At 43.2% G+C, this 22,930-nt stretch overlaps 1 protein-coding gene across 1 annotated transcript in view; it reads right to left on the bottom strand.

The window, feature by feature from the left end:
- The window catches only part of TNFRSF21 (TNF receptor superfamily member 21), a 71,303-nt gene continuing 50,462 nt past the window's right edge, over positions 2,090–22,930 (bottom strand). The window contains exons 5-6 of the mRNA XM_003128430.4: positions 6,050–6,278; positions 2,090–3,531 (exon numbers count right to left, since the gene is read on the bottom strand). Coding sequence (XP_003128478.3) covers positions 3,302–3,531; positions 6,050–6,278 — 459 coding nt within the window. The 3' untranslated portion in view covers positions 2,090–3,301. The remainder of the gene's footprint in view (positions 3,532–6,049; positions 6,279–22,930) is intronic.

Here is a 22,930-nt window from a genome sequence, read left to right on the forward strand (position 1 = left end):
TTGCCTCCTTGGATCTTCATTATCAAGTTCTGACTTCCCAACATCTGCTGTTTCTTCCTCTTCTGGTTATCCTTCCAACCCCACATTGCAGAACTTCCAGGTCAGACCCCTCAAAGTCAGGCAGCTCCAGTTATTGAAAACCTCCAAAGTGAGCAACACAGTATACATATGAGGTTATCATCCACTCGGACCAGAACGTTATATTTTTAAATAATGCTGCTGAAGTTGCTTTTGTCGTTGTTTTTTAAGAAAAGCTATCATAGGGAGTTCCCGTCATGGTGCAGAGGAAATGAATCCGTCTAGGAACCATGAGGTTTCAGGTTTGATCCCTGGCCTCACTCAGTGGGTTAAGGATCTGGCATTGCCGTGAGCTGTGGTGTAGGTCAAAGATGCTGCTCGGATCTGGCATTGCTGTGTCTGTGGCGTAGGCTGGCAGCTACAGCTCCGATTAAACCCCTAGCCTGGGAACCTCCATATGCTGCGGGAGCAGCCCTGGAAAAGGCAAAAAGAAAAAAGATTCAATACGATAAAGTGTAAAGCACTTTGTAAAGTATAACGTTGTATAAATGATTAATAAAAGCATCCCCAAGCGGTGAATAATTTACAAGCTTAATCACCATAATGCTGATTCATTCATTTATGAGGTTTTCAACTCCCACATAAATTAAGTGACAATCCTGAAATCCTGTGAAAAAGAGAAAAATCAGTCTCCACCACTACCGTCTAGGACCCATTCTGGTGTGCTTTCATTTTTGTGAAGAGTTTCTGTCTCTGGTGACAAAAGAGGAAGGGAACTTGGCCTGAGAACCATGCAGCCTAATTCCAGGATGACTTTCTTGAAACCAGCCACATGGAAGTGGACAAAACCAGAAAAAACCCCGTTCATGACACTGACACGGGGGTCCACGTATTCAGATGGGCTCGCTACTTCCAATTTCCCACTGAAAGAGGAACTCAAAGTTGCTGAGCTTTGGGCTGTCAGAATTCTGTTGAGCCAGGGTTCCCAAGCTAAGAGGGACATGCAAGGAAGTATAAAACATAATAGCACGTAATATATCCAACCAACATAAGATGTTACCCTTCTGTACTGCCAAGAAACCTCCTGGAGTTATTCAGAGGCAATGAGGTTTCCCATAGAAGCCTGTGAACGTGTACAGACCGGCCTATGCGTGTTAATTTCCTAGATGAAAATGCATAAGAATATACTTTAAGGCCTCATCAGCATTTGAACCTCTCAGCCTCCAAATCCTCATTTTTTCTCTTTCTTTCTTTTTTTGGCCGTGCCCATAGCATGAAGAAGTTCCTGGGCCAGGTATCAAACCTTCAACACAGCAGTGACTCAAGGCACTGCTGTGACAATCCTGGATCCTTAACTCCCTGAGGTACCAGGGAATGTCCCCCAATTCTTTCTTTTTTTAAATTTTTTTTATTTTTTAGGGCTGCACCCACAGCATATGGAAGTTCCCAGGCTAGGGGTCCAATCAGAGCTGTAGCCACCAGTCTCCACCACAGCCACAGCAACACAAGATTCCAGCCACATCTTCGACCTATACCACAGTTCATGGCAATGCCAGATCCCCAACCCACTGAGTGAGGCCAGGGATCGAACCCACATCCTCATGGACACTAGTCAGCTGCACCACAACGGGAACGCCCCTTCCCTTAATTCTTAAAATAGGGACAATGCCAAAAACAGGTGTCTCAGATTGACTCCCTCCTAAAACTAGGAAATAACCTGGTCATCTTCAATACTTGCAAATCCTTCTCTGTAAATTTCCAGGTACTTTTCCAAACATAGGTCTTTGCTAATGTGCATGATTTGCAGATTGGAAAGGCTGAGGGTTTTGCTTTTGTTTTTTTTTCCCCACACCTGTGGCACGTGCATGTTCCAAGGCTAGGGATCAAACCCATACCACAGCAGTGACCTGAGCGGTCACAGTGATAACACTAGAGATAACACTTAACCCTCTGTGCCACCAGGGAACTCCAGGGCTAAGGTTTTAGACTACACGGAGTTTTCCAAGAGACTAATCAAAGAGCTGTAACTTGAGCACACGAGCAAGGCAAGGATTAAACAGACACAAACTACTCAAGTAACAAACACCTAATATTTATTAATAAATTAGTACACTTGAAGGCATTATTCTGACATCAGTCTCTCACCACGACCCACAAACCCGGCCCACGCAAAGGGAGTCCACACCACCTTTGCAGTAGAATCTGGCAACTGAGCATTGAGAGTACGTTTATAAATGGGAGCAGAGTTGTTGCAAATATATCAGACAAGAGTTCGTACAGCTGCAGCCATTTTTAATTAAAGTGAATGAAGGAAGGAAACCCACCAAGACCAAGGCGTGGAGGGCAGACTGGACCTATTGACTATATGTGTATAAAAAACAAGACATCTTTTAAAGCAAAGCTGGGCAAATTCCCTTTGGAACAGATGCCGGTTATCACCGGCAACTCGAGTGTGACTTTCCAAAGTGCAGCAATAGGTTCCAGAACAGCTCGATCCCTAAAAGGTGAAGTTCAAGTTCTTTGGTGGCCCAGTGGTCAAGCCACTCAAATGGCAAGTCGTGATGGCTTGTGAGGATTTCATGTCTCCAGCCCAGAGCAGATTAGCATAAGAGGAGCACAAGGAATCAATGCATTCTACATGGTGTTCAGGTGAAAAACCATACAATCAGCAACAGTGTGGTCAAGTTTCAGCCATGAAGATGAACTATACAACAAGGCATAGTAAAAAGATAACTCAAACTCTAATTGCATTACAGTAACTCAACGGGGTCTTCCATTACTTGAACCCTTAAGAAAATTCGTAAATGACAAATAATAAAATAGTAATAATAATAATAATGATAAAAGCAGATGCGGATGCTGAGACAGGAAGACGACTTACAAGAGGCCATGACACTTGTTCAGAAGGTGAGAGCCTCACAACCCAGCGTGAGGGAAGAGCCACACCGCATTTGTTTGTGGTACATGAAGTGACTTTAGCGTGCACAGAACAATTTTGAGAATGCATGAGAAAGCAAGACGGAGAAAACACGGACTCTAAAAACCAAAGAAAAAGTTCAGTGGTGGTTATCCTGCAACAGTTGAAAAGGCTTAGAAGTGAGCGTCCCAGAAGGGTTTTAAAAAAGAGAGAACTCAAAACACTGGCCATATACTCTGTTAAAGACACACACACATATACACACACATACCCCAAACCAAAATTTAAAAACAAAACAAAACAAAACAAAAAAATGCCACCCTGCCACTAAATGGAGTCATCTCCAGAGTGTAGTAGCCTCGTGTTCTACAACAGGTCGGGGAGATGGCTATAAACAGAGTCCAGGAGGGTCTGGCTGGCTTCCTGGCTCTTGACTCCAATAATCTCAAACAGCCGGTCCAGCTTGTCCTCAGCCTGAGGAATCTCCTCGATCACCCGCAGCTCCTCAGGGTTCAGGATGTGGAGCATGTCATCAAAAATAGGCTGCAAGTCGCAGGGGTCCAAGCGGACCTGTCGCAACACTGTGTCCTTCTTTTCTGCAGGGAAGAGGGAAGGGAGGGGGGGACAGCTGTAAAGGGACTGTGTTGGGGGACAGAGGAGAGCTAAGGTGACAGCAACCCTCTCCCACTGCACCTCCCCCACCCCTCCCAAGGTGAGTGAGTGAACCTCCAGCACATTTGAAACAGCACAGCTGCTTTCACGGACGTTGCACATAAGATAACAAACAAGATTTGCCTAATAGAGATCAGACAAGGATCTGCTTGAATGGCTTGTGGATGTAACAAGACATTTCCTGAGGAGTTTTGGTTGTGGCTCAATGGTAACGAACCCGACTAGTATCCATGAGGACAAGGGTTCAATCCCTGGCCTCACTCAGTGGGTTAAGGATCCAGCGTTGCTGTGAGCTGCGGTGTCAGTCGCAGACGTGGCTCGGATCTGGCGTTGCCATGGCTGTGACGAAGGCTGGCAGCTGCAGCTCCAACTCAACCCCTAGCCTGGGAACTTCCGCATGTCGTGGGTGAGGCTCTAATTAAAAACAAAAACAAAAAAACCCCAAGATGTTTGCCTAGACTCAAATGACTTCTAAGTTCTTCTAATACTCAGGAGAATGCTGAAATACTTAAAGAAGTTTACAAAAAAAAAAAAAAAAAAATTAAGATTCTAAACTTCAGGACTTTCCCCATCTGTAATGTGTTAATAAGCAAAGATAACCCAGGCCTTCCCCTCCATCATTCCAAGTCAATAATCTGCTAATCTGACCTTCTAATTACACTGCCATATTTTTAAGCTAAATAAACTGCAAAGAGCAAGAGCACAAAAATAAGAAAATATTGCTTCTCGGGTCATACCTTACAACAGGGTGAGGAGCTAAAACTTTTGTTACCATCATAAAATGCTTTCTCTAAAATATAGCATGTAGCATCATAAATTATAAACTAAGATGTCTATCGGTTTGTAAAAATAAAATCAATAAAGTATAAAATATAAATACATAAAATAGAACTTATTTTAAAATATATAAACCCTAACATAAAATATAACCCTTTCAGGAAAATATCACTGGTACTACTCAAATTAGGACATTTCTACAAAAATCTGTCATCAGTATAGCGTACATGCTAATTCCCTACCCTGTAATTAAAAACGGCAAGCGGTAAATTATTTACCAAAGGTACCAATCTATAATGTTTAAAACATTATTTGCCACCAAGCTTCACAGAACGAGTTTTAATTTGAGTCACTAAAACCTATACTTCAGACTCTCAAGATAAGCAATACCTGAAATCCCTGGATTCTGCAAGCCTGGTAAATCATTTGCCAAAAAAAAACCTGCCCGATGACATGTTATCAGTCCTTCCCCGAAACACACACTTGATAGCATCGTAGGATAAATGGTGACCGATACTCCTGGACACGGGTTCCTGGCCAGACAGTTGGGGCTATCAAGATTTTCTAGGTGGGTCCCGACTGGCTAATGACGTGGTTTCTCGCAGGCCAGTCTCACCTCAGAGTTCAGGGCAGGTCATTCAAATGACCCAACGCCTCCTGGAATGGGGAACCCGTGGAGGGGAAAAACCCAGGCACTCTTTTGGGGGAGGTTTAAAAATGAATGCAGAGGAGGGATAAATTAAGAATTGGGGATCAACTTTAAAAAATTATAGAAAACAATACTTAAAAATCATTCTAGTTGATGAAATTCAAAGCTTTGGGTAAGTCCAATAAAGAATATTCTTTGGGAGTTCCCATCGTGGCTCAGTGGTTAATGAATCCAACTAGGAATCATGAGGTTGCGGGTTTGATCCCTGGCCTCGATCAGTGGGTTAAGAATCCAGCGTTGCCATGAGCTGTGGTGCAGGTCGCACACCCGCCTCGGATCTGGCATTGCTGTGGCTGTGGCCTAGGCCAGCGACTACAGCTCCAAAAAGACCCCTAGCCTGGGAACCTCCATATGCCGAGGGTACGGCCCTAGAAAAGACAAAAAACAAAGAATATTCTTTGGAAAATAAAAGAATTTGTGGTTCACAAATACACACTACTATATATAACATAGATAAACAACAAAGGGAGTTCCTGTTTAGCTCAGCGGTAATGAACCCGACTAGTATCCCTGAGAATGAAGGTTTGATCCCTGGCCTTGCTCAGTGGGTTAAGGATCTGGCATTGCCATGAGCTGCAGAGTATGTTGCAGATGCCCCTTGGATCTGGTGTTGCAGTGGCTGTGGTGTAGGCCAGCAGCTGCAGCTCCTCTTTGACCCCTAGCCTGGGAAATTCCATATGCTGCAGATGTGGCCCTAAAAAGACAATCCCCGCCCCCCCCCCCGCCAAAAAAAAACACCTACTGCACAGAGAACTATATGCAATATCTTATAATAACCTATAGCGGACAAGAATCTGAAAAAAATACATGTCTGTGCGTGTGCGTGTGTGTGTGTGTGTGTGGGAGGGGTAACTGAATCACTTTGCTCTACATCTGAAACACTGTAAATCAATTATGCTTCAGTAAATAAAAGTAAAAAAAAAAAAGAGTGAATTCATGTTGGGAGCCATCTGTACCTTTGGTTATAAAGGAGCCGGTCCTGCTCAGCGCGGAGGAGCCGCTGGAGGTGGAGTCACAGCGCAGGAGGGGCTCGGACTCATCCACGAAGAAGCCCTTGTTCTTATCCAGCGGGGAGGGCTCCACCGTCAGCAGTGTGGAATTCTCAAGCTTCGTGTTGGGGCTGGGGATGGGGCTTGGGCTGAGGGGGCTGGGGCTCATCGGGAGAGCCAGTTTGTCGGTTTCCAGCTGTGGACGAGAACAAGAAATTTTTATTTACTTCAAAAATTATAGATGGAGTTCCCATCGTGGCTCAGTGGTTAACGAATCCAACTAGGAACCATGAGGTTTCGGGTTCGATCCCTGGCCTCACTCAGTGGGTTAAGGATCCAGCGTTGCTGTGGCTGTGGCCTAGGCCGGCGGCTACACCTCCGATTCAACCCCTAGCCTGGGAACCTCCACATGCCGCAAGAGGGGCCCAAGAAATGGCAAAAAAAAAAGACTTAAAAAAAAAAAGACTTTAAAAAAAAGACTTTAAAAAAAAAACAAAACCCAAAATTATACAAACTATAATGGAAAAGAATCTGAAAAAGTACATCATGTGTATACATATATACACATACATATGCACACACACACCCTGAACCACTGTGCTGTTCACCAGAAACCAACATGACCTTATAAAGCAACTATACTTTAATTAAATAAATAAATTTTAATTTAAAATTTATGGAGAAATGTAATTCTCAGACAACTTTTTTTTTTAGCTTTTTAGGGCAGAACCTGTGGCATATGGAAGTTCCCAGGCTAGGCGTCAAATCGGAACGGCAGCTGCCAACCTGTGCCACAGCCACACCAACACCAAATCTGAGCTGCGTCTGCAACCTATACCACAGTTCATGGCAATGCCAAATCCTTAACCCATTGAGCGAGGCCCTAAAAAGCAAAAAAAAAAAAAAAGCTTGAAAAAGATAATGAGACAGGAAAACCCCAAAGGCAAAAGGGGCTGGAAGCTGAGAGGGAGGACCACCCCGCTGGAGCCAATGGGAGGCCTCTTCAGGATGCAGTGGAGACCACAAAGCCTGCATTCTGCCGTGCGGCAGGGGTGGTGGGTGGGGGTGGCAGTGATGCTCAGGGAAACAGCAAGAAGGCAAATAAACATGACGGTTACAGAGGGAGACAGTGAGCGGATCGTGACCTCTCTGGCTGGTGCTTGGGGGCTGGATTTGAGAGAGGCAAGAATTTCCACAGGGAGACCAGTTAGGAAGCCAGGTGAGGTATGATCGTGGCCTGTCCCAGGGTGCGCAGTGGAGATGGGAGGAAGTGACAAGTGGGATCGCCGCATTTTACAGGTGAAATGACAAAGGCTCGGGAAGGTGCACAGATGCTGGGAGAAAGCCAGGGCTCAATTCAAGTCCCTTGGCACTCCACATTAGAAATCTGACAGGCACTGGTGGCATCTCGGAGTCAGCTGGCTTTGGCTTTTTTTTTTTTTTGGTCTTTTTAGGGCCATACCTGTGGCATATGGAAGTTCCCAGGCTAGGGCTCCAATTGGAGTGACAGCTGCCAGCCTACACCACAGCCACAGCATCTCAGGATCCAATCCGCATCTGTGACCTACACCACAGCTCACAGCAATGCCGGATCGTTAGCCCACGGAGCAAGGCCAGGGATCAAACCTACATCCTCACAGATACTAGTCAGGTTTGTTAACCACTGAGCCGTGCCAGGAATTACTGGTTTTATCTTGTTATTGGTTCCTCAGAAGTGGAAGGAAATCTGGAAGCCATGTGACCAGATGATGCAGGGCAGGGTTCAGGGAGTGATGTGTGCTCTCGCCAGAGCTATTAATCCCCCATCATTAGAAACCTCCGGACTCCACTCCCACATGACCAGTGACACATCTTCAAGTTCCTCCATCAAGAAGACACTGACCCTCATTTCAACAGATGACGCTGAACAGTTAGCTGTAAAAGGCAAAAAATACAGCTGCCTCTTGTTCAACCTCTAAGGCCTGAGAAATCCTTGCAACAGAGGGCAGATTCTGAAGACCTCTGGTGACAGCCCATCGAAAGTCCCAATAGGTTTTCCCTCCGTAAAACCGCCCACATCCTGCTTCTGCTTCCGGTACAAGATAAGACTTGGATACCATGCCTTCCCATCAGCCTCTTTTGATCCGCAAACAAGTTTTACGGGTATATTTTTAAGATGTGAGTCCATTAGGCCCTGGCACATGCCCCTCCTCCCTGAAAATGCACACTGCCATTCATGCCAACACGCTTTTTTTTATTCACTCAGTTAAACAAAGAGCACTTGTCTACACTCTGGTTCTCAGGGATAGTACACTGGACGACACGGTCAGTCAATATAGGGCACTGTTCTGGCTTTTAAAAAGAAATTCCCACCCACAAATCACATGCCAACAGACTAAGAAGTCCACCCACCTATTTCCTGAACTCAGTTCAAAACTTTAAATATTTAATCCCCCCGCCTTGCTTTGTGCCAAAGGATCTTATCAGTGGAAATGAAGCACATGAGTTCTAACATACATTAGCAACACAGAATGCGGAGGTGATGCTGGCTAATAACTAATTGTGAGTCAAATGAATGGGAAAATCCACTAAGAATGGTTTTAATATCTCCACAGTGGTGCTAACAACCACAGCAAAAGCCAGAGACCATCTGACAAGCATCTTTCTAGAAAATCTATTCTGCTACTAAGTATAGCTGATCCTTCACTATGAGGAGGATACATAGTAGCTGGTCATATTCCAGACTTCTCTGAAGTTACTTGCATTTTTTTTCCTATAAGAAAAAGAAACGCAGGGGTGTGTGTGTGTGTGTGCGCGCTTGCGCAGAATGGACTGGGAGTTTGGGGTTAGTAGATACAAACTGTAACATTTAGAATGGATAAGCAATGGGGTCCTGCTGTACAGCACAGAGAACTATATTTAATCACTAGTGATAGAATATGATGGGAGACAAGAGAAAGAATATATATATACATATATATGTATATATAGATGTATGACTGGGTCACTTTGCAGTATAGCAGAAATTGACAGAGCATGGTAAATCTACTACAATAAAAAAAAATGGTTAAAAAAGAAAAAAATTGCCCCTAGAAACTCCCTTTACCTTAATATTGACAATATCCATCAAAGTTGGTTTGTGGCACTGCAGCTCAAGCATTGTATTACCTGTGCTTCCTCTGACAAGTAATTGAGACCTCAGGATAGGCGGAAGACATTATTTTATGAGCTCAGAGAGTTTATAGTTCAGTACTGAGTTTATAGCAAATAAACAGAACTTATAATAAGATTCAGATGTTAAAAAAGAAGACAAATACTCTAACAAGAAAGCTAGATGTCCATAGCAGATGGTTTTATCCTCTTGCAAAAGATCTGAACATAAACTTATCAAAACAATCACAAAATAGATCCTAGGTAGCTGGATTTATTTCTTTTTTTCTTTAGGCATTCCAAATTCTCTACAGGGACATATTAACTTTTATAATTAGAAGAACAATGTTCTTTTAAAAAGCAGTCACCACCTCCGTTAACTTTGAAAATGCTGTGGCTGTAGCAGCCCTTATTTACATTGGTAGCCAAGGAACAGATCGTTCGAAGATCATCTCCTTGGCTGAGCTCCTCTCTATCACAGAAACAAAAGGCCAAAACTCTTCCCCAACTTACTGCCATGAAGCAAATATTAAGACTTAAAGGCCTCTGGAAAAACTTGGCCGATGAAGGCAATCAACCAATCAGTGGACCAGAGCCACAGCAATGCAGGATCCTTAATCCACTGAGCAAGTCCAGAGAGCGAACCCACATCCTCATGGATGCTGGTCAGGTTCGTTAACCACTGAGCCACAAGGGAAACTACTGACTTTATCCTTTTATTGGTTTCTTGGGAGTGGATATTTGAAGTCCCTTCGGAGAAACTTGAAAAGCAGTGTTCTTTTTGCTCTGTTGCCAGGAGGTCATCATGCTAACTTAGAAGACTCACTTGAGAAATAAGGTAGAAACAGTAAGACAGACCAAAAAGGGGGAGTGGGCAGGGATAACGAGGGGTGAGCTCCCCAAATAACCCAAATCCACAAAGGTCTGTTGTGTGAACCTCAAAGGATGCAACTTATTTTGGCCAAATGAGCCCCAAATGTCCCCCTAATTAATTTCTTTTTTTAAAAAAATTTTTAATGATTTTTATTTTTTCCATTATAGCTGCTTTACAGTGTTCTGTCAATTTTCTACTGCACAGCAAAGTGACCCAGTCACACATACACATGTACATTCTTTTTCTCACCTTATCCTCCACCGTGCTCCATCAAAAGTGACTAAATATAGTTCCCAGTGCTATACAGCAGGAGCTCATTGCTTATCCACTCCAAAGGCAATAGTTTGCATCTATTAACCCCAGATTCCCTGTCCATTCCCGCCCCTCCTGATTAGTTTCGATGCAAATCCACTTGGTCCTTCCAGATATTCTATTAGTCCAAACTGACAAGGGAAGAGAGATAAATGGTTCACCTCACTCCACATTCGAGCCACAAGAGCCACGCCTTAAGCCCCACTGGGGACCTGCCTACTTGCCTTTCTGATTGCCAGTACCACTGAGCACAAGGAACCATCTGAACAGATTAGGTCAACAGGTATCGACTGAAATCTGTGGGCTGAATGCTTCTTGGGCTGCAGAGGTTAGAGCAGTGGTGGTGAGAACAGTGAGTTAACTTGCCCTGGGAAGGCCTGGAATGAACCACTCGTGTCCCTGCAACTCTCCACGCCTCAACCAGCAACTCAACTCCACGTGCCCACAGTGGGTATGCGATCAAATCACAACCAGAAACTGAAGCTCGGAAGGCACTCTCCTCTTTTAATAGCAAAACCAAAAACATTTCCCTGGTGCCTGGCCTTTCCTAAGATGACACGTAGTGGCAGGCTGAAGGGTTCCTCCAATCTTGGGAAGGGTGAAGCCATGGATGGTGAAGCCAAAGTCATGGCCAGGGTGGTATGTAAATGAAACAAGAGTTGGGGCTCCTTTTTTTCTCTCCTAGGGAGAAGTGTTCCTGAAGATACTCTGCCAACAGGGAGGAGTGGAGGGTTCTGGCCCCAGAAGCCTTCTTTTCAGCCTGTTTCATGATCTTCACAGTTGATTCCTAAAAATCAAAGTCATGACAATCCTGGAACACCATGGCAAGGGAAGAAAGGAAATCTACAGCTAGCTGGGTGTGTGGTCTTAGGAAAAAACCACACCCCTTTTCAGATCTGTTTCCTCATTTCTAAAAGAAAAAGGCTACTCTAGGTCTTTCTCTGTTCAAATTGTTTCTTGTTTATCTTCACCATGGCCCATTCATTCTCCCCTCTTCCCCACCTGCAGACCCCAACTCCTTTTCTCCTTCCAAGTTATTCCCAACTGGTTCCTCAACTAAGGTTTACCACTGAGTTATTTTCAATTACTACCCAATTACAATCTCCCTGGGGTTGTACAATCTGTTTTCATAAAACTAATTAACAACTTTGATGCATCAGTGATCCTCTGAAATGAAGCCTTAATTACCCAGACTGGATGCCCCTCACCAATCTGCTAAAATGGTTCAACTTAATCCCTTGGCTCTTGGCATCTCACTGTCGGATTCCACGAGACCCTTTTCTGCCCCCTCTGCAGCCAGATATGCCTGATAGACTCAAGAAAAAAGCTCCTTACACTCAAAAAAAAAAAGTCGCCCTTTCAACTGAACTTTCCCTCCGGACCTCGTCCAACACTTAGAAAGAAGGAAGGATTCTTATGCTACATTTGTGAACATTTCTATCACTTTAATGATGGTTTTCAAAATCCCGTTTGCTAAATTCAATGGACACTAATTGCTATTCCATCTGAGTGAACCAGCTGATTACTCAGACCCAGTAAAACAAAGAGAGACTTTAAGAAATAAGCCACCACCAGTACTGTGCTAAATGATTTGGCATGAAATATACGGAATCCTTTTGATGTTAAGGTAGCTCTTCTGAGCCCCGTTTTATAGATGGGAAAACTGAGGCTCTAAGAGGTTCAAGTAACCAGCCCAAGATCACAGAAGCCAGGATTTAAGATCAGGTCTGGTCTAGTTTCCGAGTAATCTTCTTTGCTGAGCTATGTCACTTTCCTGTCTGGGCTCACTGTATTTAGAGAAACTGACAAACCCTGGAAACTCAATACAAGACATCACATGGCCACAAGGGGTGGCCTTGGCCCCTCAGCCAGGGCAAAGGGTCTGCAAGAACCTGAAACTCAATGGCAGACCTTGCCCTCCAGCTGGATGACTGTCCTGAGCCAAAGGTGAGTGATTATGTAAATACCAGATACTCCAGCTATAGCCAGTAACTTTGGTTTCTATTAGAAAATACGGGCAGAGCTTCTGTGCCTGCCTGCTTGCATTTCTTACAAGCGTTCTATCCTAATAAATGTTTCCTTGCTTAAAAAAAAAAAAGAAAAAATGTCAGATCCCAGCAGATCAGTGACTATTAAAAAAACAAACAAAAAAAACCAAATTCAATTTCCACTAAAGGTTTATGTCAAAGGAATTACAGTCACAAATAAAGACATAACTGCAACTATTTAAGGACGATGATATTATCTCAAGCTTGTTTCTCCCGCTCTCCCAGTTGCCCAAGTAATCAAGATCAAATTAGATTTCATGGCCTCCAATAGGCGCATGCAGTTACATAAGACTGGGCTCTGATAAAGAGCACTTGCCTCTTTGCCATAGAAATCTCTCTCTTTTTTCCTAAAAAGGGCTGCACCTGCAGTATATGAAGTTCCCAGGCTAGAGGTCTGGGAAGCAGAGCTGCAGCTGCTGGCCTACACCACAGCCACAGCAACACCAGATCTGAGCCACATCTGCGACCACAGCTCACAGCAACACTGGGTCCTCAACCCACTGAGAGACCAGGGATCAAACCTGCATCCTCATGAATACTAGTCAGGTTCGTAACCTGATGAGCCACATTGGGAATTCCCATGTAAATATCTCTTGACATCTGGGTGTATGTAGTACCTACATTTAGAGAACAGATAATTGGGAACGATCTGTTATCCCTACATGGTTCCAGGACTTCAGATTTAAATGAGGGTTCAGATAGTCAGGGTTGCTGGCTCTATCTCAAAACGTTTATCTACTCAATTTCCAAGTTCAGATACTAAAGAAAACCTGCAAATGATGATTTCTCCCTTAACAAAATAGAATACACAGCCCCCCCAAAAAAAAACAAAGGCCGGCGGGGTGGGGGGGATAGGTAGGTTTCTTTAAAGTTCCTGATAACAGGAGACAAAGACTTGAACAATTCTTCTGAGTATGAATTCTTATCCAATCCAACCTAGGGTAAGGGGTCTCGAGAAAAATACAATCCAAATTTACTCAGCAAAATTTTTTTGCCAGTGGAGAGAAAAAAAACGCAAAGGAAATGGAGGAGATGCTGATTCCTAAACCAAAAACGAAGGGTTAGCTGTTGTAAGAGATTTGGAGGGAAGCTTTAGAAACAGGACTATGAACTGGAAACCTACATACACATATAGAGAGACAGTAAAAATGTCAACACGTGAGTCATTGCTGAGTCTAAGTGGTAGGGGATGGGTGTTTGTTGCACTTTAACTTTTCTTTGTTCCCTAAGTCTTATTTTTAAGTTAGGAAAATAAACACATTAAAAAAAAGAAGGGCTAAGGGCCAAGTAATCTTAAAACAAGAATTCCCCAAACTTTTCCTTGGCTTCTGATTTTGTAGTCTTTTGTTGACCTTCCTTCTTTCTTCTCCATCCCAACCCAGACCATAGGAAAGAGAGACAAAGAAGTACTTCTACTGTATAAGGAAGAGCACTAACACTTAATTCTATATCATCCATTAGCAGGTGGACATGGCTGCATTATGGTGTTTAGATCTCCCTGGAGTCACCAGAGGTCATGGGGTGGAAGCAGGAACAGGAGTATGATGCTAAGATGCCCTGTTCAGCTTCCCTGGAAACCCCTAAACTGGACCGCAGAGGTAGCGGAGATGACGGAACACAGCTATGTGCTGCCCAGGTGAGCTGGGAGCCAAGAACAGAAACTGCACAACAAACGCACGTGCCCTCAGGAGGCTCAAAGGAACTTAACTGAAACCTGCCAAAACCACTGGGACATTATTTTCTTCTTCTTTTTTTTTTTTTAAAGGGCTGCACCTGGGGCATGTGGAAGTTCCCAGGCTAGGGGTCAAATTGGAGCTATAGCTGCCAGCCTACATCACAGCCACAACAACATGGGATCCAAGCTGCGACCTATGCCACAGCAACACCAGATCCTTAACCCACTGAGCGAGACCAGGGATCGAATCCTCACCCTCATGGATATTAGTCAAATTCTTAACCCGCTCAGCCCCAGCAGGAACTCCTCACTGGGGAATTATTTTAAAAGCCAGCCTGCACCCACCCTAGATCTGTCCAGGCATAGGCTAATGAAGATTTTGTTTCAACTGCAACCTGACCTAAGACTCCATTTAAACATTAGCCCAGGTTAGCCAGCCATGGTGTGTTTCTCTCTTAAGCTTCCCAAGCCCCGGAGTTCCCGTCGTGGCTCAGTGGTTAACGAATCCGACTAGGAACCATGAAATTGCAGGTTTGATTCCTGGCCTCGCTCAGTGGGTTAAGGATCTGGCGTTGCCATGAGCTGTGGTGTAGGTTGCAGATGCAGCTCGGATCCCGCACTGCTGTGGCTGTGGCATAGGCCGGCGGCTATGGCTCTGAATCGACCCCTAGCCCGGGAACCTCCATATGCTGCGGCAGCGGCCCAAGAAATGGCAAAAAGACGGAAAAAAAAAAAAAAAAGGTTTCCCAAGCCCCAATCAGGGCAGTTGCTGTAGTCTGGTGTATTTCTATCATCTGCTAACTCCGATCATGTCTACGAGCTAATTTCAAAAATCAAATTCCAAAGGCTACAAAGCCCTCTGCGTTTAAGCCAAGGTGTGGCTGGCTGGTGGACAATCTTTGCCTTAAGAGAGCTGGGTGCAGGGAGAGAAGCCACAGGAAGCTTTGCGGTACAAAGCTGCCAGAGCTGGTAAGAACCAGCTGGGTCCGGAGGGAAGCGAGGAGGGCGGGCCGCCCAGCTGCTGGCGCTTGTGTCTGCAGGCTGTCCGGGCTGCTGACATCAACCGTAATGCTGCAGCCCTGAGCTGACTCACTGGACCAGCTTTCTCAAAAAGGGAAGTGAAGATAGTGAGTCAGGGGCTCCCTGGGTTCAGAGCCGAGCTGGTTCACACTCAGCGGGTTCACGCTGAGCCGTATTACAAGCCCAGCCCCATCGGTACAGGAGATTGTGCTGCTGGAAATGACTTGGGTTTCCCTAAACCTCACTTCAGAAGATCTATTAGGAAGCCTTTCCTATTTTTTTTAAAAAAAAAAGCCTTTGGACAATTCTAACCATGAAGAAAAGTTGCTCGAATCTTACAAGCTTGCCTTACAAAAAAAGACAGAAATCTCAAACTATACGAAAGGAGGTCTTGCGCTTTTCTTTTTCTTTTTTTGCTTTTTTTTGCTTTTTAGGGTTGCACCCATGGCACATGGAGGCTCCCAGGTTAGGGGTCTATTTGGAGCTACAGCTGCTGGCCTACACCACAGCCACACCAACGCCATATCCTTAACCCACTGAGCGAGGCCAGGGATCAGACCCGCAACCTCGTAGTTCCTAGTTGGATTCATTTCTACTGAGCCACAACGGGAACTCCAGGTCTTGTGCTTTTCAAGTTTGCAAGGCACCTGTGTAGTTAAGAGGCCTATGGAGAGCTGCTGTACAGTAGCTTTGTCCTTTTAATTGGGGTACACTAATCTTACGGTATTTTCCCACCCAACCCCAGACTGAGATATTGCTGCTCCAAGGGGCCTTGGGCAGCGGCCAGTAAAGTTATTTTAATGGCTGCCTTAAAGTTTGCAAGGGTTCTAATGAAATAATCTACCTGATGCTAAATAAAGGTTTTAGAATGTTCAAAAAACCTCCATATGCCATGTGTGCAGCCCTAAAAAGAAAAAAAAAAATTTAATGGGGAAATCAGGAGTGACAGCTCTCTCTCCCAAGGAAACGGTGAGGAATAAGTGACTAAAATGTTTCAAAACAATAAAACCCACTGCTGACAGTGATGCAATTCTTCATCAGCAAGTATATGTGTTTTTGGCACTTGGGTTATAACAGATCAAGAGACAGTCTCATGAATGTAGGATGGAGAAGCTAGGCTAAAACTGAAAGCTATTGAGCTTTGTCTGAACATAAGTTTTGGCTTTCAAAAAAAAAATGATATTTGATGGAGAAATTAAGCTACTTTCCACAATATTGATTCTGATTTCCCTCCAATACACTTTTGAGAAAGCCAATAAAGGTGTAGAAAATGTCATTAATTAAAGAGACTCAGCCTTTTCTGAATGTTGAAACACTGTGTCTCAGGTGGGGGTGGTGGTGAGCCCGCTTCAATTCCCCCATATGGCAGTTTCACAGAAAACATTCTAACGCTTAGCCCACATAGGCATCCCTCCTATAAAACTGCAAGCATCTTGAGAGACGATTCCTGGTTTTTATGTTTTGGGAGGTGTGTGTGTGTGTGTGTGTTTTCATTTAGCATCTCCAGTACCCAGTACAGGGCTCAAAATAAGTGTTCCATTAATGTTTGCTAAATAAATTGCTTGTGTTAAACCATTTCATCTTCAAAGGCTACTGGGGAAAAAAAAAAAAAAAAAAAAGCAGGTGTAAGCATGTGGGGGAGGGAGGGAGGAAGATGAGGAGGAGGAGGGAAGGTATATTAATCCCAAGAATCTGTTTCCCAGGCTTTTCTCCTTATAACCTACACATTTCAAGCTCAACCACCATGTTCCTATGGTGCCTACTTTTTTTTCACATTTTAACATCTCTGAAATAGGGATGTACCTTACAACTATAATTGGCAATGTTTCTATTGCTTTCTTAGTGGTACCTATAATAATGGTTTACCTGTCATTCAACAAAACAGAGAAACATATCTTAATTCTTTTTTTTTTTTTTTTTTTGGCTTTTGTCTTTTTGAGGGCCATATCCATGGCATATGGAGGTTCCCAGGCTAGGGGTTGAATCAGAGCTACAGCTGCCGGCCTACACCACAGCCTCAGCAACATGGGATCCGAGCCGTGTCTGCAACCTATACCACAACTCATAGCCACACCAGATCCTTAACCCACTGAGAGAGGCCAGGGATAGAACCCGCAACCTCATGGTTCCCAGTTGGATTCATTTCCACTGCTCCATGATGGGAACTCCAATATATCTTAATTCAAATACTGACCTATATCCCACAGGGCCATGTAATTTGCGAGATAAAAGCAGATGCAAAGCATGCAGACAGTGTTTGGGACACCACAGTTACTCAGCAAACAGGGGGTCCCTTTTTCCTTAATGTACATTTACAGAAAGTGGAATGGTCCTGCTCTTGAATAAAAAAAGGAGAGTGTGGAGTTCAAGTTCCAACACAGAAAACAGTAGCTAAAAATTTACTGGGCCTTCCTAGTAGATGTCAAGTGTAAGACTGGGCATTAACAATCATTAACTCTACTATGAACAAACATTCATCTCCAGGGGCCTGCAAGATTAGCTACGGATACAGGAAGTCAAAAGTCACATCGCTGGTAACGCATCTTAACCAACGATGGTTATCTCCTCTCGGTTCTTGGAGATTCCAAGTTCCAACTCCAACACCTGATGTGAAAAGGGCCATCGAACCTCCTTCGGGTACCTTTCACATCACAGAACAAAGAGCAGTTCTGGCAAGCTTGCTACTGCGCCAAACAAAACAAGGTTCTAGGTAAAACAGACGTTCTTTGCAGAGTCCAAAGTCTGAGAAGCCCTTAGAATGAAAGAGCAGGCAGGGTGCCCTGGACAGAAACCAGATGCGAAAGTCTTGGAAAAGAAGACCAAGATATAATCTTGAAAGAAACTAGTCTGGTTTTTAAAAAGAATGACTTTCAGATGGAAATATATATATGGATATATATATATTTATATATGCCTATATATATGTATTTATTTGTATATACATATTTGTATATCTGTATATATTTATATATCTGTATATATATATATATCTGTGTATCTGTATATCTATATGTATATCTGTATATTTATTTATGTATATCTGTATATATATATTTGTATATCTGTATATATACATATTTATCTGTATACATATATATTTGTATATATATTTGTTTATCTGTATATATACATATTTGTTACATATATTTGTACATCTTCTCTTATTTTCTGGTGGGTCGAGTACCCCAGCCTTCTGATGCTTATAATTCCCTGATGTATACTTCTATCATAACATTCGCTTATCCCACTGAATTGTAATTATTTGCACATGCATCTGCCTCTCAGAGCTATTGAAAGGCACACATCTTTCTTCTTTACATAGTACCAGGCACACAGCTGGCGCTCCACAAAAGATTGCTAACTGAATGAAACCTTAGAATACAACAATGGGTAGAATGGCCTGAAATGTCATTAGAAGTCGAAAGGCTTATTTATAGACACGGCTTCTTTGTATACAATGACCCCTTTAAGAACAAGCATCCCTAAAAGTACCTGGGCCTGTTGTGTGTCAGCAATGCCCTTACAATATCCTCTTCACACCACCCTACAAGTTCCCCAGAGCCTGTAGGCACTCCCCACAAATTAAGTAACTTGACCTGAAATGACCCTCTGGGCAGTGGTCACACAGCAGAAGGCAGGAGCTGGATACGAGTTTAATATCTTAAGGCCTTAGGACAGTAAGACCTATGACTGTTTTAGGAAACAGTCATACCTGTTTTCTAAAAATTCTGTAGCTAGGTATGGTGATGGATGCTAACTGCAGTGATCATTCTGCAGTGCCTACAAACATGATATCATTATGTCGTAGGCCTAAAACTAACATACTGTGGTAAGTCAATTATACCTCAATTAAAAAAAGAAGAACTGCAAATAAACAAACAAAATCCCTGCTTTCTAAGAGACGCTCAACTGGCAAATTAAAGATCAAGACAAATCTGAGTAGACAAAAAGCCAAGAGTTGACGGTACAGCTGGGATGTGCCTCAACTCGCTCTCACTATATTAAATTTCTGAAACTAGCTGGTTTCAGACCATAGATAAAGACAGCTGCACCGTGCAGCTGGTAAAGCAAAAGAATTGGTAACTGTAGTTCCCTCTGCACGGGAGTGGTGGTCCGGTCCTTGCCAAAACAGAATGTCCTGTGCTCGCCTCGCTGTTAAGATTCTCTTGGTTGATGATACAGAGCAAGAGCACCCAGTCTGCACCCGGTCCTCTAGAGTTAGGGACAGGGGGGTAGAAAGAGGGGGAAAATAAACCTCTCTCCCTGGGATGCGGGTCTCCTACAGGGTTTTTAGAAAGGACAAAGAATCTCTAACCAAAAAATCCTCCTACTGCATAGACGATAACAACAACAACACGGGCTTCCAAGGAACTAGTGGTTACAGCAGGTGTAGTTTTAGTGGGAAGAATGAAATACCCAAAGCCTTTGCCTAACCCACATCAGCTCTTCTTGTGAACCTCTCGTCAATGCGGGCAGCTAAAGTAACATTTTTATTATTTCAAATGTGTGTGGTTGTTGTTAATATAATTACCTTAAAATGTGCATAAAATGCTCTTTTCCTCCCTTTCTCAAAATGAAACTACAAAGGAATGCTGGAAAAATTCAAATCCCCCTTCTTCCAAACCTAGCCCCATAAGCCTCACTTTTGTACCTCACCTTTTTTTTTTTTTTTTTTTTGGTGGTGCCTATAGCATGCAGAAGTTCCCAGGCTGGGGACTGAACACATACCATAGCAATGACAACACAGGGTCCTTAACTGGATGAGCCACCAGGGAATGCCTCATACCTCACTTCTTTACCTCCCACAATTTAACAAGACATGATCTGATTTAATTCTGAAAACCATATGTATTCCCATTTTAAGTAGAAAAATCTGAGTCAGAGAAATCATTTGTCCAAGGTTTTCCTATAGCTTAAGAAAAAAAAAAGTCCAAGGTGAGAGGGGAACAAAAAAGAAATGAATTGCACTGGGTAAGCCTACCTGAATATACAATGTCTTGAAAAGGAGAAGAAGAAAAAAAAAAAAAAAAAAAAAAGCATGAAAGGAAACCTAGAAATTCAGTTGCTCATGCTCAATTGTGCTGCCGTTTTCTGATGGCACCCTGTCTCCATACCTACTGTCACCTCTGTTTCTTCAGTAGAGAAAACATCTCAGCCTAGGAACGCTCACTCAGGCAGTAAGGAATAAATATTTACAGTTAGCTGGAATGTCCAGTTCTTGGGCACTGAAGGCAGATGGCAACCCTTGAGCTCAAGTTAAGCAGCCTTAGAACTGGCCGTCATCTCTCCCAACCAGTGGCTAAGTAACCCTTAATGGGCCAGATTTAAAAGATCTATTTATTAGAGTTCCCACTGTGGCTTAGCAGTTAACGAACTCAACTAGCATCCATGAGGACACACGTGTTGGATCCCTGGCCTCGCTCAGTAGGTTAAGGATCCGGCATTGCCACGAGCTGTGGTTAGGTTGCAGACACGACTCGGATTCCCTGTTGATGTGGCTGTGGTGTAGGCTGGTGGCTAGGGGCTCCAATTGGACCCCTAGGTTCCCAGCTATTGGCATAATGCCAATAGCTGGGAACCTCTCTACATGCCATGGGTGCAGCCCTAAAAAAGACCAAAATTTTTTTTTAAAAATTTAAAAAAGGATCTGTTTATTATGTAAGCTGGACCCAGTCAGGAACAGTCTTCTACCTATCTTGCCTCTAGAGCCTGGAAATAATTGCAAAGGCTGAATTGATATTCCACCAAGAGCTTTCTGTGGGTCATAGTCCTCTAATTTCACAGCAGCTCAGAGGACAGGCAATGATGGTGTTGCCATTTTCTTAGGAAAAAGCTGAGGCAAAGAGGCCAAGTAATTGCCTGTCCCCAATGGGAAATGTTGCCTGAACACCTCTCTCCGCCCTGACACCCCAATTCAGAGCCTTAATGCTGATACGATGTAGAGCCAGCAATCCGTCCCCCCCCCACCGCCCCCCGCCCCGAGTGCTTCCTTAGATTAAACATACATACGTCTCTTCCCTGCAACGGTAAGCTCCCCTGACAGCAGTGACTCCATCTTCCTCATCTTTGCATTGCCCAAAGTGCCTGGTATGATATTGCAGACGTAATTTATTATGTAATATAGATTTAAAAATAAAATCGCATGCTTGCCTTTGCTCCTGAGCAAGGGAAACCTGAATCCAGGCAAGAAAGTACTGAAAGAAAAACAACTGCCAAGCTTAAGTTCCATTTTCCTGCTATCCTTTAGAAACAAAGGGCAAATAATGCAATTTAATTAGTCAGTGGGCATTTTTCAGACAAAGCAAAGCAGGGTTTATTGCTGGAAACCTCCACTTCGTATTCTTAAGGCCAAAGGAAGAGGATCTAAGGCAGAGAAGGGGAATGAGGAACAAGAGAGATCAGTAAGCAGGTAAAAGTGGATCCTGACTGTGTAAAGCCATAATAATTATGCCTTTGGGGAGTTAAGAAATGTGCAACGTTAAAATTTATGACAACAAAAACACAATGCAAGGGAAGGATAAATAGGAGTAAAGTCTTGTAAGGCTGTTGTACCTCCGAAAAACACTAAAAAGTCCATATAAAATAATGTGTAATAATAATTCAAGGAGGCATGTTATAATCTCTAGCGTATCCATGAAAAAAAAAGCAAAAAATGTGTAACTAGCAATTTATTAGAAGAGGAAAAGTGGAATAATAAAAAATGCTTCATTAGCAAGAAAAGAAAAGGAGGGAGAGAACAGATAGGACAAATACAAAACAAATAATAAGATGGCAGCTTTAAACCCAGATTATGAATAATTATGTTAAAAATGTAACCATACTGAAATTCTCTAATTAAATGACCAAAACAGAATCGAACTTTTAAAACCTTAAATATATGCTACTTACAAAAGATTTTCTTTAAATAAAGTCACAGGAAAAGGATGGGGGGGGAGATAACAAAATTTGGAAGGCTGTATTAGGTTTTTGTTTTGTTCTGTTTTTTAAATCGTTTTGGCAAAGTCCCGGTAACTTTCAACTATGGTCCCACTGCTTTCCTGCTTCTCCCTAAAGCTCATGCCCTGGAAAAGAAGAATGGAGATGATTCTGGAAGGCTGGGTTCCGTTTCCACGTGGGAGAGCTTACTGAAAAACCCATCTCATGTCTCAGATAGAGAAGGACAGAGTCAAGCAGATGAACAAATAAGCTGTGGTACCTCCGGACAATGGCGTATCCCTCAGTGAAAACATCCTGTGTGACGTTATAATAATGGATATATGTCATTCTACACTTGTCCAAACCCAGACAATATACAACACCAAGAATGAACCCAACCCACACGGCTACACCTGAGGTACGTGGAAGTTCCTGGACCAGGGATCAAACCTGCGCCTTAGCAGCGGACAGCAGTGATCGGAGCCTCTGCAGTGACAACACCCGATCCCTAACCCATTGCGCCACAAGAAAACTCGATTTTGTTTTAAACCTAAAAAACTGCTCTAAAAATTTGTCTTTTTAAAAAAATTCAGAGGACAATAGGACAGTACACCGAAAAGTAAATTTGAACACATTTTTTCATTTGTTATTGTATTTAAAAAAAAGAAGCAGTCAGACTCTGGATGTGTTTAATTAAAAAATGGCTAATAAACCACCATGGTTAATCATGGACTGGCTGTTCCTGACAAACGCAACTACAGGGACGCCAGATCAATTCTTTGAGATGAACATAATACAGGTGTTCTCAGGCTCATGAATAGGAAAAGACATGAACCGTTTTCAGACACGCAGAGTCATTTTTACACATTAAGAGT

Source organism: Sus scrofa, chromosome 7 (genome assembly GCF_000003025.6).
Source record: "Sus scrofa isolate TJ Tabasco breed Duroc chromosome 7, Sscrofa11.1, whole genome shotgun sequence".
Taxonomy (NCBI): Eukaryota; Metazoa; Chordata; class Mammalia; order Artiodactyla; family Suidae; genus Sus; species Sus scrofa.